Source organism: Lithobates pipiens, unplaced genomic scaffold (assembly GCF_037356315.1).
Source record: "Lithobates pipiens isolate NorthernLeopardFrog02 unplaced genomic scaffold, aLitPip1_a1.2 Scaffold_22, whole genome shotgun sequence".
Taxonomy (NCBI): Eukaryota; Metazoa; Chordata; class Amphibia; order Anura; family Ranidae; genus Lithobates; species Lithobates pipiens.
Genome location: NW_027507784.1, coordinates 310930184 through 310947644, shown reverse-complemented (window position 1 = coordinate 310947644; position 17461 = coordinate 310930184). Strand labels below are relative to the sequence as shown.

The following is a 17461-nucleotide window of genomic DNA, read 5'->3' as shown; positions in this document are numbered from 1 at the left end:
ACACATGAGTCCTTTAAGATAGCATCTCCTCTGTGATTGACTGGAGTGCCAGTGGCCTCACACAGAGAAGAAGACCCCAAGCTGGAGCAGGTGAGTGTGGCAGCTGCAAATCCAGTGATATTTCATGGCGCCGGGGATGGAAGTGTGTGTGGGGGCAGGCAACACCAGGGTTCAGACCTTACCATTGGAGTTTCTGGGAGATACTGAAGCCATTGAGTGATTCAGCACAGTAACATCCCATCCATCAGTTGTGGACGTTGTACTGACCCTTTAAATATAGAGATGATTGCTTTCCCTGACATCACACATTCCAGCTGAACAGTGCTGCTACATTAGGATAATGTTACCACTTAGGGACATCAGTGGGGTTTAAACTAATCCCAAATTATTCAGTCTCAGCCCGTCAGCAATTATATTTTCAAAACGTACGCCCCTCCATCTGACAGGACTCAGAGTTCAGGCTTTGGCAGCCTGTCGGCTTGTGATGGGGGAAGCGGTGACATTCCCCATGAAGAGTGACCATATTTTCACCAGCCTCCATCTATACTGAGCCAGCTTGGGGTGCACAAGGGACAATTATAGACATAGCTATGGCACAAGACCAACTGCCGATGTAAACCCACTAAAATATTATATAAGCTTTAATATAATTTAAAAAGTAATTTTAACAGTTTTAAAGGAAAAGTTAATCTTTTTTTTTTTTAAATAAAAGGCGAATTAACTCACAACACCCTCCCCACGGCCCCGCTCCCCGCTGTACTTAGCTGCTGTAACTGCTGTTTCTGCAGGTTTTGCACACATGTGTAAAAAATAATTTTAGGCCTGAAGATTAGTTAAAACACCCAAAACATTATATGTTTTCTTAAAGCAGACACCCTAGAAAATAAAATGGTGGTAGTTTAAATGTATTATGTCACAAGATATTAGCGCAATGATTTATTAAAAGCAAATATATTACCCGATTTCTGACGAATGATTAAAGATGAGGTTGTGTCGAGTAAATAGATACCCAACATGTAAGGCTTACAATCAGTGTGCATTGTGGGTGTGCGGGCACCGCCCCCCCAACACAGCCACACCCCTTTCAGGACACCGTGCGTATGAGTTACAATTGTGAGGATAGGTGGAGGGGGGAATTCTGAAGCACCTGATTAGAGGCAGAGGCTCTAATAGGCTTCAATATAGGGTTTGCTTGGGGCGCAGAGCATTGCATCCAGAACCCACCCAGGTGGGTTACAACAGCGAATGAAAATTCGCTGTTGCAACATTGATCCTCCTTCCGGCTAATCAGGAAGTGGGTATGAAACCCGTTTCCTGACTGGCCAAAACGTCAGGTGATCCTATTGGACACTTAGCGCCGGGAGGAGCAGAGAGGAGATTCACTACGGAAGCTGCTCAAGGAGAGGACAGCAGAGCAGCTTTCCCCGGGCCCGTCACTCTTAAAGTGGAGTTCCACCCCAAAAAAAAATTCATTTATGTGCATAAAAAAAAAACATTTTGAGAAAAATTATTTTTTTACTCACCTCAAACCAACCACGGGAACTGTTTAAACTGGTTAATCAATCAATGAATCCGGTGTGCCTAGAACCCCCAGAAAGCGAATCCCAGGATTACTGTGACAAACTGTCAGATTTTTTCATCGATAAAGTCAAAACCATCAGGGAAACAATTTGTCAGAAGAAAACATCCAACCTCAGCCAGCAAATACATAAAGAGGATGTCCGCACCAACATACCGCAACCGCCAAAATTTTCACTATCCCCAATTACCGTAGACACCGCAAAAAACATCATTAATAAACTGCGTGACAGTACCTCACCTATTGACATCATCCCCACAAAACTACTGAAAGAATGCTCCGACATCGTGGCTCCAACGATAACCCACCTCAGAAACCGATCATTCCACGAAGGGATTGTTCCCAGCATCCTCAAACAAGGCATCGTCAAACCTATACTCAAGAAACCAAACCTGGACCCTCAGGATCCAAACAACCGTAGGCCGATTACAAGCCTCAAAACCATTTCTAAGATCATGGAGAAAGCTGTAGTACATCAGCTACAACTCCACCTGGATACTCACAAACTCCTGGACCCGCTGCAATCAGGCTTCCGTCCGGGTCATGGAACAGAAACAGCTCTCCTCAAGATTTGGGATGACGCCCTCGAAGCAGCAGATGACGGAGAGCCGTGTCTCCTCGTACTGCTAGACCTAAGTGCAGCGTTTGATACAGTAGATCACAATACTCTACTCGTCCGCCTCACAGAAGTAGCCGGAGTCCAAGACATAGATCTCCAATGGTTCGCGTCCTTCCTAGGAAATCGGTCACAGACAGTGAAACTAGGAAAATTCCTCTCCGAAACTCGGGCAGTCACCTGCGGAGTCCCTCAAGGCTCTCCGTTGTCATCCGTTCTCTTCAACATTTACATTCGCCCACTCCTTCAAATCATCAGATGCTCAGATCTCTGCTTCCACTCTTACGCTGACGACACGCAACTTTATTTCCGGATCAATGGAAAAAAAGATCACCAACAACAACTTGAAAACTGCCTCAAATCAATAGAGGACTGGATGACCACCAACTCCCTCCAGCTGAACCAATCAAAGACAGAGCTTCTTATCTTACACCCAAATCATAAGCCCGCAACCAAAACCTCCTGGTCTCCACCAACCGTCTTTGGGCAGACTATCTCCCCAAAGACCAAAGCGAAGAGTCTCGGGGTTATTTTAGACGCACAAATGTCAATGGATGCGCAAATAGGATCTGTAGTCAGTGGATCTCACCATCTGCTGCGCATGCTTCGCAGACTCATCCCTTTTATCCCAAAGAATGACAAAGCAGTGGTAGTTGGAACAATCATTAATTCACGACTGGACTACGCAAATTCGCTGTACATAGGATTACCACAATATCAACTTGCGCGATTACAACTGATCCAAAACACGGCCGCAAGGCTGATAACAGGGAAAAAAAACCTGGGAATCCATCTCTCCTTCTCTGAGGAGCTTACATTGGCTAACCGTAAAAAATCGGATCACGTTCAAGACCCTGTGCCTCACCCACAAATGCGTGCATAGAGAAGCTCCGCAATACCTAATGGAGAAAATAAATCATTACACACCCAACCGCAGTCTTCGATCAGCCAACAAAAACCTCCTCCTCGTGCCCAAAGCCCGGTATAAATCCAAGGGGGATCGGAGATTTGCTGTCCAAGGGCCTCGGCTATGGAATGCTCTACCAATCAACATCCGCCTGGAAGAAAATCACCTGGCTTTTAGGAAAAACTCAAGACCTTCCTCTTTTAGCAGATGATCAAAGCTCGCCACAGCGCCTAGAGGCGATTCAGTTCGCATTGTGCACTATACAAGTATTTCATTCATTCATTCATTCACCTCTAAATGCCTGTTGCTAGGTGGTCCCTCGTAGTCTGCCTCTTTCAGCGCCTGGGCTCTTGACATCACTTCCCTCAATGCAGGAAGGGAGATCAGCTCTGCCCCCTCCCTCTTGTCAATCATCTGGGACACGTCACAGGTCCCAGATGATTGCGTGGCCAATCAGGGCACGTGGAGCCGCTCACGCATGCGCAGTGGGTGCCCAGCAGTGAAGCCACAGCCGGGCGCCCACAGTTACAATGCCAGCGCCGCCGAGCGGAGGGGGAGACGAGCTGGGCTTCGTTCTCCCGCATCGCTGGACCCTGAGACAGGTAAGTGTCTGATTATTAAAAGTCAGCAGCTGCAGTATTTGTAGCTGCTGACTTTTATTTATTTTTTTAAGCGAAACCCCGCTTTAAGGACAGGGGCGACCGCATTGGAAGATAGCCGCATCAGCTACGCACTTTATAAAGACCCGACAGCTGCTCTCACCGCCCGCATCCGGGGTAAGGACTGACAGGCAGACAGAGGGTGGGGGGGTTTGCTGGGGGTGTTAGTGGCACGCCACTGGGGGTGGGGGGGTAGGGGCAGTTGTGCTAGTGCCGCCCCATCAGCGGCCTGGGGGGATTGTTTGCATCCCCCCAAAAAAAATTCCACCAGCCGCCACTGCTTACAATTGCTTGCACCTATGACATGACAACAAACTTCAGTACCCTATATTTTCCATAGATGCTTTAAAACCCCCTACAGATCATTGGTTATCATAGTTATCTGTATAAAAAAGGCCTAGAATAACGGATGCATCCATACTAGTATTGGTGCCAATACCGAGTATTTTCATGCCTGAAACCGATACTATGCGATGCGATTTACGTCCATACAAAATGATAAATATATTATTGGAGAGAGCATTCCCTCAACGGTGATGATATGTGATGAAAGGCGTATTCTCTGCAGACTTTTAAGATGGTCATGCTCTCTCCAATAATATATTTGATATGCAAGTTTGATATTTTGAAAATGTTTCATATTATATTCATTTATTTGGATTTCAGTATGTATTTATACTCTACGCTGTATTTTTCAGAAGTGGTATCAGTCCCTGAAGAAGATTATAATTCATACATGTGTAGCAGCAATCTCCTGAAGAGCACGCACTATGTGTTTTTTCTAAATTTAACTTTACCCAAACTACAGTTTGGTTTGGGTCTATTTGTCTAAATTTGACTTCTGTGTCAGTCTGACTGGACTGTGAGATGTTCAACCGGGCCGCAGGGGGCACTGTCTCTGGTGGCAAGCGTGGAACTATGGTCTGGTCAGGCGCTTAAGTTTCTCTCTTTCGGAGTCAGATCAGTGGGAGTGGTCCTCTCGCTGTGCCCTCTGGGAGAGGGTATTTAAGATGTGGACGTCATGTGGTTTGGGGTTCCGGTCCAGTATGCTGTGCTGATTACATGATCCTGGTCCTCCTGACCATCCCCCAGGAAGGCTATGGCCTGGGGTGCGGTTCCACCCAACTTTAATGCCTCGGGCTGGCTAGCGAAACTAAGGAAGGATTCTGAGGTGGATGGGTGCCGTCTCCGGTCTGGGAGAGACCCATTGGACTTCAAGCATTCCAGGGGAGGACTCTTTAGAAAAACACCATGAGTGAAGTTGGTTTTCTTAACAAGAGCCTGGAAGGGCTGAAGTAACCAAGAGAATCTGGTCTTATGGATATCGCCAAGCAAGCTGAAAGATCCAGGTATCCTAAAGTGTTCTACAGCTTAGTTTCCTACGTGTTCTGCAACAATGTCTGTGACAAAGACTTTGTTCCTGAGTAAAGCACCTTGTTGGCTGCTAGGCCTTGTGAGAGAGGGACTGTCCAACCTGAGTGCTCATCCATCTGCGAATGGCTATTCTCTGGATGCATTTAAAGTAAGCAAGTTCTTTAACGTTTTTGGACTTTGACATTGAGAGTACCTGAACTTTCCTTTCCAACCCTCTGATCCCAAGTTAAAAGACTGTTCAATGGTTGGAGTTTGCAAATAAAATCCATTCAAGTGGATCTATTGTCAGTCTGAAGTTACTGGGTAACCTACCACGGGACATCCCCTAGAAGTGCAACAAGGAGAACGAAAGGTAACGGTAAGCCCAAAAAATAACCAGCAACTCCTTCGGGGGTTAGTGCTACACATATATCGAAACGCGTTGGTTATTCCCACTACTCATCATCATCTGTAAATTGTATGGATGGTATCTTTATGTGTAGTGGGGCGATACCACTTGTGATATAATCTGTGTTATGATACATGTACATGTGTTTTTATGTCTGGGCTTCCCTTAATCTTTTTATCATGTAAAAAATTTGTACCAATACATTTATATTTTTTGATAAGAATGTATATACAATTTCTATTCCCATAATTGCCTTAAAAATCCCATTTAGAGGTATTCACAATTTTATATATACAGGGATGATGGCAATTTACACGCCAACCTGCATGAGTCTATTTCCAGGGTATTTAGACCCTGGCAATGGAGGCAGTTGTGGACAGCAGCATTGTCAGTTAGAGGAGAGGGTCGTGTTAAGGGGCCCAAAGATGATTTGAAAATCCGATAGTTCAGCAGGGATCGGCTCATTTTCAATCCATCTATGGGCATTCCTGCTTTAGCTTTCGGTTAGGACGCGGTCCTATTCACTCGCTAAAATTGCCACACTGCACTGCTTTGCCACAGCAATGTGTACTCACCCAAATGGTACTATGTCAGCTCGTAGGTGGGTGGCTGTAAACACAGGGATAAACAGTCTGTTTTTACTGCCCCCTGGCTGCCTGTGTGAAAGGAGCCTAAGGGCTAATTTTCCTATGTAGCAGCCCTTGCTGTCCCTCTGAATATCTGCAGCTTTTCAGAGGGAATTTGACAGGCAGGGGAGACAATATGTGTTTTAACCCTAAAGAGGGCTGAACCAACAGGCCACATCTGTATGCATTGCATGCAGCTTCAGGGTGCTCTCTGTGCAGCCCTGTACACTTAAATACTGCCCACCGAATGCGGCACAGCACAACCAGCTGCTTATAATGCCTCCTGGGTACTGCTTAGGCACAATAAACATTTCTAGAGTCCCCCCCAAAAATGGCAAATCTTTATTGTATGAGTTAAGATTCACATTAGTGAATTCACTCAACCTGTTCTAAGCCTTGGTATTCTCACTGTAGTGCTATAGCACCATCTAGTGTTGTTTTTGAGATATTACAAAACTCCATCAAAAATGACAAAACCACTCAGTATAAGGGCACTGAGGACATACAAAGTGCAGGGCTTCAAAGCAACCAATCATCTTTAAAGATAACTGCTGATTGATCACTATGAATTACTGCACTTTAATCTGTGATTTACTAAATAATCCCAACCCCCTTTCTTATCTTTTTTTTTTAATTGATTAAGTTTCAATGTGTACAATACAATTGAAATAATGAAAAGGCAGTAATAGTAACAAACAGCTCTGGAGGGGGCATGGTGGTCTACTTATAACAGGATTAAAATAAAGTCCACAGGAACAATTAATTAACCACTTTCAGACCGGACCAATTTGCTGGTCAAAGACCAGACCACTTTTTGCGATTCGGCACTGCGTCGCTTTAACTGACAATTGCGCGGTCGTGCGACGTGGCTCCCAAACAAAATTTACGTCCTTTTTTTCCCACAAATAGAGCTTTCTTTTGGTGGTATTTAATCACCCCTGCGGTTTTTATTTTTTGCGCTATAAACAAAAATAGAGCGACAATTTTGAAAAAAACGCATTATTTTTAACTTTTTGTTATAATAAATATCCCCCAAAAATATATAGAAAAACATTTTTTTCCCTCAATTTAGGCCGATACGTATTCTTCTACATATTTTTGGTAAAAAAAATCGCAATAAGCGATTATTGATTGGTTTGCGCAAAAGTTATAGCGTTTACAAAATAGGGATAGTTTTATAGCATTTTTATTAATAATTTTTTATTATTTTTTTTTTACTAGTAATGGCGGCGATCAGCGATTTTTATTGTGACTGCGACATTGTGGGGGACCCATCGGACATTTTTGACACATTTTTGGGACCATTGTCATTTGTACAGTAGTCACTGCTATATAAATGCAGTGATTCCTGTGTAAATGACACTGGCAGTGAAGGGGTTAACCAGTGGGTGGCAGTGTAGGGGTTAAGTGTTCCTAGGGGTGTGTTACTAACTGTGAGGGGGTTGGGCTTTCATTTAGTGAACACTGATCTCTGCTCCAATCACATGGAGCAGAGATCAGCGTCACTAGTTGCTAGGCAGAATGGAGAAATGCTGTTTACTCGGCATATCCTCCATTCGGCCGCTCCGTGAGACGATCGCGGGGATGCCCGCGGCGATCGAGTCCGCGGGTCCCGCGACCGGACTCACGGGGGTCCCGACCAGCGCGGGAGCGCACTGCCGGCGACGCGCTCCCGATGGAAGGGCGGCATTGAATATTGGACGTACCTGTATGCCAATATGCCTGCCCGTGCCATTCTGTCGATGTACATCGTCGTGCGCTGGTCGGGAAGTGGTTAAACAGCTCAATACAGGGCACTTACACCCCCTTCCTGCCCAGCTTTCAGCCCTCTCACACTTTGACTGACAATTACTCAGTCATGCAACACTGTACCCATATGAAATGTGTGTCCTTTTTTCACACAAATAGAGCTTTCTTTTGGTGGTATTTAATCACAAGTGTTTTTTTGTTTTGTTTTGTTTTTTGTGATATAAATAAAAAAAAAATTGTGAAAAAAGTGCCTTAAAGCACCCAACCAGACTGTGGTTCCATGCCTGCCAGAAGAGATAGTGCCCCTGGTGGCCAGGCTGAACATCCTATGGTCCAGTCAGACTGATGCTGAGATCCAAATTTGAAACAATTGTACCCAAACCAAACTGCAGTTCAGGTGTAACATTAACTTTCAAAACATATAGCACGCTACAATAGTTATATAACCTTTTGAACCGGCCAGTAGATACATTATTTTTCCACTTCTTTTAACTTCAGCATAACACTGACAGAGGTCCTCACAATGGACAGCTTTTTTTCCATATGACTTAAACCTTTTTCTTCCAAAAGAACAAAAAACTTTTGCTGCGACTGCTATAAAATGGTTAACTGGAGTTGGACTTTGATTATTTTGGCTCTTATCTAAAGTCCACTTAAAACATGTCCATCTAAGATTACTGTCCACAAGGTGACAACCCTACTGTGCAACTGCATTGCAGAATGAACAGCATTGCCCCTCTTATAGGAAGTGTATAAATAATAGATCTCCTGGCAGGATGAATAGGTAACATAACTATGTTATGGGGGGACTCATATCATAAATGCTATTTTTAAAGTGGTTCTAAAGGCAAAATGTTTTCTAACTTAATGTATTCTATGCACTTCTGGGTGCAGCTCTCCCCCCCCCCAGCACCCCCTTATACTTTTCTGAGTCCTATCTTGATCCAGTGATGGGCATGAGAGCAGCGGCTCTCCCAGGTCTCTCTTTCCTCATTGCCTCACACAGCAGCAGGAGCCGTTGGCTCCTATTGCTGTCAATCACAGCCAGTGAGCCAATGAGGAGAGATTGGGGGGTGGGACTGAGCCAAGTTCTGTGTTTGAATAGACAATATCAATTCACGGGAGCATGGCTCAGGAGTGAGCCTGCTTGGGTGCCCTCATAGCAAGAGACTTGCTATAGGACTACTCAGCAAGGGGGCAGGAGTCAGGACTACATGCGGGGGACCTAAAAAGGAAAGGCACACACAACCTTGCCTTTCCATGGTGGATCGACTTTAAATTGAAAAGTGTGAGGTGCTAACCCAGTCGTAGCTGTAGTATTTCTATAGAAAAATCGGGATGGTTACACACCTAAACCAAAATGGCTAAAATTGACATTTATTCCAGAAGGCCTCGGCAGAGACAGAATATTAGCTGTATGCTGCGGTACTGTGAATCAATTTTTCAGACACCGGTAGATGGTTGTGGCAGCTGAGAATAGCTTTTTTTTTGTCACCATTGTTACCTTTCCCAACTCAATTTAAATTTACCTCTGCAGCATATTCATCTACTTGCATGCTTCCGTACTGTATTTAAACCCATTAGGTGGAGACCGAAATGACGAAGAGGCCTCTCTTGCATCTCCTGCCCAATACTTTGAAAATGGCAACAGGGAATGTGAGGACATGGAGTGGCACAAGTGTCAGTGTTACAGCCAGATGTGTTGAGTTTGGCAGGTGCCTGGACCAGGTGACTGTAGACTCCTGGACAGGAACCAGATGCAGGAACACCAAGGTTCAAGAACAGGTGACAACAACATGGACAGGATACAAGCTGATTTTGGTAAGCATTTAGGAGACGGAGTTGGGGATTGAAGCCAAGGTCAATAAACGTAGGAAAGTGAAGGTACCAATTCAATAAGACAGAATCGGAGTTAAGGTCTGAAGTCAAGGTTGGTACCAGCTGGGAGTCGAGGACTGAAGTCAAGGTTGGTAAAGGCTGGGAGTCGAGGGCTGAAGTCCAGGTTGGTGCCAGCTGGGAGTTGAGGACTGAAGTCAAGGTTGGTGCCAGCTGGGAGTTGAGGACTGAAGTCAAGGTTGGTAATGGCTGGGAGTCGAGGACTGAAGTCAAGGTTGGTGCCAGCTGGGAGTCTAGGACTGAAGTCAAGGTTGGTAACAGTTACTGAAGGTACCAATTCAGAAGACAGGATTGGAGTTAAAGTGGTTCTAAAGGCAGAAGGTTTTTTTTTATCATAATGCATTCTATGTAATAAGATAAAAAAAACTTTCTTTGTGGAGTAGCCCCCCTAATAGCTGAGCCCCATTTCGAACCAGCGATATTGCACGAGAGACGAACATCTAATCCATGTATTGTGTCAGGTCAGACAAAGCCAATAAGACCTTTAACTGGATTCCTGGATGAATACTGAGACATCTCCTGGGTCACAATTAAGTAATTTTCAATGTCTGTTTAATGGCTTTAATATAAAAAGTATTATCTTGAATTTTATTATGGATGTTAAGTAGTTACCATATGGACATAGGTGTACATGGTGGCTAATGTACTGAAAGTATTGTATAGCTTAACATTTCTCAACCAGAGTTCCTCCAGAGATTGCTAGGGCTTCCTCAAGCAGTGGTAGAATGATCTCCTCCCTGATCGTGCCTGTGGAGTTCCTCCAGCAGAGTGGGATCAATGGAGCCTCTCCTCTCGTCTTTAAGGTAAGTAACCCCTGACCCCAGTTATCTTATCTGTCCAGTAGGGATAAGCAAACCGGTCTAGGGTCAGTTTTCGATTGACCTTGTGTGTCCTCCATACGTATCTCCATTCAAACTTTGTGGTGAACCCCATTAAATTCTGTAGGGGTGGGGATCTTGCTAATAAATTTTGGCCATTTGTAGCAAGATATTGTCCAACAAAAGACCTGGAAAGCCAGGCACTGCCATTTGGCACATGTACCAATGCCAAGAAAAAATCTCAGGGGCAAAGGTGTTGTTTCTTATTTCTGCCAGGGAACCTACAAAGTCTTCAGCCAAAAGTTTGCAATTCAGGAGTTTTACAAATCCTAGGGGTTTGCCATTAAGCCATGGTTGTGGCAAGCCCAAATCTCATCTCTACTCTCTATTAGGGGCATTCGTTAAATCAACCATCAATGTAAATATGAATTAATTCCATTGTTTACCAATGTAAAGAAGCACCTTTTTCACAGACCACCAACATAAGGGTGTGCCTTCTCCGCTCACTCATAATTTAAGAGGAAACTTCTCCACTGACCACCAATGTAGGAGGGAACTTATCCACTGACCACCATCTTAAGAGAATCCTTCTCCACTAACCACCATCATGAGAGGATCCATCTCCAGGCACCACCAATGTAGGAAAGAACTTCTCCACTGACCACCATAAGAGGGTTCTTCTCCATTGAACACCATTGTAAGAAGACCCTTCTCCACTGGCCGCCATCGTAAGAGGACCCTTTTCCACTGGCCACCATCGTAAGAGGACCCTTCTCCACTGGCCGCCATCGTAAGTGGACCCTTTTCCACTGGCCGCCATCGTAAGTGGACCCTTCTCCACTGGCCGCCATCGTAAGAGGACCCTTTTCCACTGACCGCCATCGTAAGAGGACCCTTTTCCACTGACCGCCATCGTAAGAGGACCCTTTTCCACTGACCGCCATCGTAAGAGGTCCCTTTTCCACTGACCACTATCGTAAGAGAACTCTTCTCCACCGACCACCAACAAAAGAGGATCCTTCTCCATTTACCACAAATATAAGGGGACCCATCTGCTTTGATAACCATTGTAGAGGAGCACGTCTCCACTGACCACCAATGTAAGCGGGACTCTGCAATTTTCAGTTTTTATTTGTAGCCATTACTATACATTTGATTGAACTATTACTGAAAATTATTTTGTCACGCAGAGCAGGGCAGGTTTGGTTGTCAAATATGTACATCACATTCTTTTTTTCCATTCATATTTTTGAATGTCATCTAGGACTTGCTAACCATGCAGTTATTTTTTTTTTCAGGGTATTTTTTATTTTTTTGGGAAAATTATTTTAGGGGTTCCTCCTTGGTGAATAAACAAAGAAAAAAAATTGGGAAAGAGTTTGTCATGTCATGCTTGTATGTATGTAATTGTGCTTAATATAATGTTCTTCCGGTTTTTATGAAGCAATGAGCATTTGCTGTTTTCACTGAACTGGTTGCAGAGTTAGTACCTTGTGAAATAATGGTCTGCATTTTCATCAAGACAACAGAGATGTGGAAAGTATGGATGAGTAAGATCTAGAAGGTAATTACCTAAATTTACCCACAAACTTCCCTCTTACCTCTAGATCGAGTCCTGTGCTAATGTAATGTTTTCCTGTAGCAAGGAAACCGCTTTTAGCTCTTCCTGTGAGCTCATCGCCAGTTTTAAAATTCTTGCTGGGGAAGCTGCTGAGAGGTCAGTTGCTATTGACATGGGCACATTCCCAGAACTACATCTTCCAAGAGCCCGTTTCCTACACAAAGTATAGACAGGCTCTTGGGAGTCAAGGGACCAGCATGGTTTTGTTGGGAAAGAAATCAACATATTCATATGGAGAGGGACAGAAAGGGGAGAGGACAGATGGATTTCTGTAGGCCTGTAGGCAGGGCCGTCATCCGGATAAAATGATAGTTCATTTGTTTTTATTTCTTTACTTGTATCTACAGGTAAGCCTATAAGGCTTTCCTGTAGATACAGTGAATAATTCCTAAATGTGCACAGTTTAGGAGATATTCACATTGGCTCTTGGCAATTATGTCACTGTGCTCTGCATTCAGGGTACACGGAGTGTGTCCCCAATGCAGAGAGCACTGTAACGTCAAGTTCATCCACCCCAAGCTCGCTCATCCATGTCTTTATGGACTTTGCTTTGGGCACTGGTCCAAATCATTTGGTGAAGGGGGGTTATGGCGTGGGGTTGTTTTTCAGGAGTTGGGCTTTTAAGGCATCAGCATACCAAGACATTTTGGACAATTTCATGCTACCAACTTTGTGGGAACAGTTTGGGGATGGCCCCTTCCTGTTCCATCATGACACAAAGCAAGGTCCATATAGACATGGATGAGCGAGTTTGAGGTAGAGGAACTTGACTGACCTGCACAGAGTCGTGACATCAACCCAACAAAACACCTTTGAAATGAACTGGAGCAGAGACTGCAAACCAGGTCTTCCCATCCACAGCCAAGCCCAACCCCTGAAAAACAACCCCAAACCATAATCCCCTTCCACCAAATGATTTGGACCAGTGCACAAAACAAGGTACATAAAGACATGGATGAACGAGTTTGCGGTGGAGGAACATGACTGGCCTATACAGAGTCCTGACCTAACAAATGCACTTCTGGAAGAATGGTCAAACATTCTCATAGACACACTCCTAAACCTTGTAGACAGCCTTCCCAGAATAGTTTAAGCTGTTATAGCTGCAAAGGGTGGGTCTACTCAATATTGAACCCTACGGACTAAGACTGGGATGCCATTAAAGCTCATGTGTGTGTAAAGGCAGGTGTCCTAATACTTTTGACAATATCGTGTATATCTCATGCTGATCTGCCAGAAATCCAGCAAGCTCCTAATCTCCTGTAGTAAGCCAACTTGCTCCAAGTCAGTTTCTCAAAGTATTGAGTCTGAAGGATGCACATGGTAACCTGGCAAGAAGATGGTCAGCAGTTACCGTCCTTTTATTACAGGTTTTCTTTAAAGAGAAATTCAGATTTACAGAATCAATGTAAAACGTGACTTCCCTGCAGTGGTTGGAGATGCTCTCTGCAACTTTGCCTGTTTCGCTATCATTGTATCTTCCTTTTAGCTCTGCGGTATTCAGACAAGTGCGTGCCCAAAATTGCAAAATCTTTTGAAAAGCCCTTCTCCTCCTAAATTCCTACTGAGACACTTGACTTGGGCAAGTGCTTGTAAACAAAGAAAAGTGGAGCGTACTGTCCAAAGTCAAAGCTAGCCTTAGAAAGCACATAAGTGGATGGGACAGAATACCATTCCTCTTGGCAAAAAGCTTCCAGTTCCTGTAAATTCTTGGGCCGTCTTGTATGAACGGAACGTTTGAGATCCCCCCAGAGTGGCTCAATGATATTGAGGTCAGGAGACTGAGATGGCCACTCCAGAACCTTCACTTTATTCTGCTGTAGCTAATAAAAGGTTGACTTGGCCTTGTGTTTTGGATCATTGTCATGTTGGAATGTCCAAGTACGTCCCACAGGCAGCTTCGTGGCTTCGGCCAAACACTAACCATGAGTGAAAGAAAAAACTTTTTGTGTTATCATTCATATTCTCTGAAAAATGCCCAAGAAACTTATGAGCACAACTGTATACCAAGTGAAGTGACTGGCTTTAGGCAATACACAGAGATTAAACAAATCCTGCTACAAACGTTGTACCCGTTTATCTGCATTCTTCGCTTCTCTACATCCATTCCTCGTTTTATAAGCTTGTCTGAGAGTTCAGGAAAAAAAATAAAAAAATAAAAAGGAGGCGGAGAATTGAAGTTACACTGCAGAGCTCAGTGCGGAAAGTTTGAAAAGCTGATTGGAGGGGACACACCCCCTTCACATAGGAGTTGTACTCTGCCAGAGATTAGTAAATGAGAAGTTCTGCTAACTTCCATCTTCCAATCATGTGCAAGCAAAATTGCATTTTTTTTCCCTTGCATGTGTTTGAGGTAAATCTTCACTTTGCAAAAAGTACCCATTTACAAAGTGCTGGGCCAACTGCAATCGCAGAGTGCACAGTCTATTTGGCTTTAGTAAATCAACCCCTTAGTGCTCTTAATTGAGACAAGTACACACTATAGGGGGATATGCTTTGTTCATATTTAATGTCTGAGGTTTACACCCACTAAGATTCTGCAAATTTTGGCTCGGAGGGAGCAATGCCACAGGAGCAGATGAGTGGTCTCCTTTGCTATGTTGTTACTGATGGCATCCTGTCAGCAACAGGATTGCTAGTGTGACACAACCCTAGGGGTTGTCGAATAGTTACAACTTTTGTTTAAAATGTCAATCTTGAGTTGGAGAATACAAAAAAAAAAAGAGGAAGAGCACACAAGTACAATCAAACCATTTATTAATGAACAGTATGTGCATTGAGCAGCATGGACCTTCATATAATCTGATTAACCCCTGGCACTAGAACGCTGGGGCTAAACAAAAATACAAACTGTTACAGCAAAAGAAAACCAAAGATTACGTTGCCCATAGCCAAAGCAAAACAGTCCTAACTGTCCTTTCCGGGGCAGAGTAGAACTGAAAGTTGTGAGTTTATTGGCTGCAATGGACATCACATTTTTTTTTTCCTTCCGATATTTATGCATGAAATACAGTAGATAAATGCTAAAAAAAATAAAATAACCATAGACAAGGGAAATTCATCACCCAATGATTGTGACAACCTTATGTTCAGGGACAAAAGCAGACATACCTGACCCCAGAATATGTAGGGGGAATAGCCATCATAGGTGTCCCCCATTCCCAAGATAAACGGTGTCACAGATGTCTACTCATTCCCTAGATTTGCACACTTAGGCAAATGAGGACAAGCTAAATGCACATGTTTAACCGGAAAATGGTAGCAAAAAAAAAAACATAAATAAATAAAAACACATTACAGGTTGTCAGATGATGCCTGCATGTCCGTGGCCATCTTATGTCTTGCTCCGCCTCATTTATCAAAGGGTCTATGGGTAAAATAGTCCATTGCAAGTCGTACAGTATAAGACTGAAATGAAAATTCTACATAGTTGCTGCGGACTTAACACATGTAGCTGTCTTGGCTTAAGATCTGCCCAGCTCAGACATGTGCCCTTGTGTCCTAAACCAGAGTACCGTATTAAGTTTCTTGCCAAAGTTTTAATGGGAGAACATATGCCATTGTGTAACTGGTGTAATCCCTAATTCAGTGATATGACTAGCTATAGACGGTCCTGGAAAATTCTTCCTAAACACTGATTAATGAGAGCTTTAAGTAGGTTTATGACAATTGCATAAACAATTAGCATAACAAAATCATAACAGTCTATAGCCATGCTACAGACGAGGGCGCGGCAAGGCCCCCGCCGGGCCACAGCGGAGGGTGCGGCAAGGCCCCCGCCGGGCCACAGCGGAGGGTGCGGCAAGGCCCCCGCCAGGCCACAGTGGAGGGCGCGGCAAGCCTCAGGCCATACTACAGAGGAGGTAGATGTAAGGCTCTGGTTAAAAAAAAAAAAAAAAAAAAAAAAAAAGGGGAAGAGGTATTTATGAGAATTTTCTGATAAAATTTCAAAAGATGTCATGTTATAGAAAATATAATTATTGTTAAAATAAAAAATAATTTCTGTGATTTAGAAAACACATAAGGTTTGGTGCAAAGATTTCAATTTTGGATATCATTTTGATTGGTTGTTTTTTTCCCCACCAAAGTACCTCTATAATAATTTGGAAAGGTTTCATTATGATAAGAACAAATAATTACCATTAAAATCACAACCATTTAAAACAATTTCATTAAAGAAGAATTCCAAGTATGGCATTTTTACATAATTACATTGGGCCAGCCTGGACCAATGTCACCATGTATAGACCATATACTTGTAAGATCCCTAGAAGCTGGAAATCATTGATGTAGACATTGCTACTCCAGTGCTCTGCTGCTTACTGAACATTTCTCAAAGAATGCAAAACCTTCTCTGACTGGATGAGGTGGAGAGTGTGACGTCACAGCTCCTTTCCACCTCATCCAACTAGAGAACGCTTTGTACCAGATTCAATCCTGCCTGACAACAGCAGAACGAATAAAATGTGCAAAGTGCTGCAACCCAGCAAACAGATATCTGGATGGTGAATCTGGGCTGCAATACTTTACAATGTGATAGTGAAAAGTAAAAAAAATAAAAAAAATCCAACTGGTGGCTTCAGGAATGCAGACAGTTCATCCTTCTGTTACATGACAGCCAACACCAACTGGTATTCGGAGCAGTGTCCACTAATAAATTATCAAACTGGCAGGAAAAAAAAAAAAACACTATGGGAAAACTGTGGAGAAGTGATGTCTGCTATTGCTAGATTTGAATTGCAGGTGCATTGTGGGTGCGTCCAGCAGGAGGCCCTGAACCACGTCTGATGCCAGCAGGTATAATCTTCAGCCGAGACGTCCGGTAAGGGTTTATCTCAGCCGATTCATCCACTGATGGACCGTCAGGAAAGGTTCAGCTCATCCCAGTTTAATACATTCGTAGTCTTTAGGCTCGATCCGCTCCCCCATCGACTTTGTCTGGGCAAGAAGAGAAGTACAATTAAAAGGTTTCTATTGTTATGCCAGGAAAGCAACCTATTTATAGTCTCCTGTGTCATACCGCAGGTCTTACCAGTCCGGAACAATAGATGTGATGGGTTTCTGCAACCAATCCCAGCTCACATATTTATAACTCATATGCAGATTTCAAGGAAATATACTTATATGATAACTTCCTGAACTGCACTCACTATTAGAAACATATCAACTCACTAAAAAGTTGCAAATTTATTAAATGTAGTCTTATAGGAAAACTGTTCCTAAAGCCC

At 43.6% G+C, this 17461-nt stretch overlaps 1 protein-coding gene across 1 annotated transcript in view; it reads right to left on the bottom strand.

Moving 5' to 3' along the window:
- Positions 1 to 14973: 14973 nt before the first annotated feature.
- The window catches only part of MSRB1 (methionine sulfoxide reductase B1), a 13031-nt gene continuing 10543 nt past the window's right edge, over positions 14974 to 17461 (bottom strand). The window contains exon 4 of the mRNA XM_077449387.1: positions 14974 to 17171. Coding sequence (XP_077305513.1) covers positions 17140 to 17171 — 32 coding nt within the window. The 3' untranslated portion in view covers positions 14974 to 17139. The remainder of the gene's footprint in view (positions 17172 to 17461) is intronic.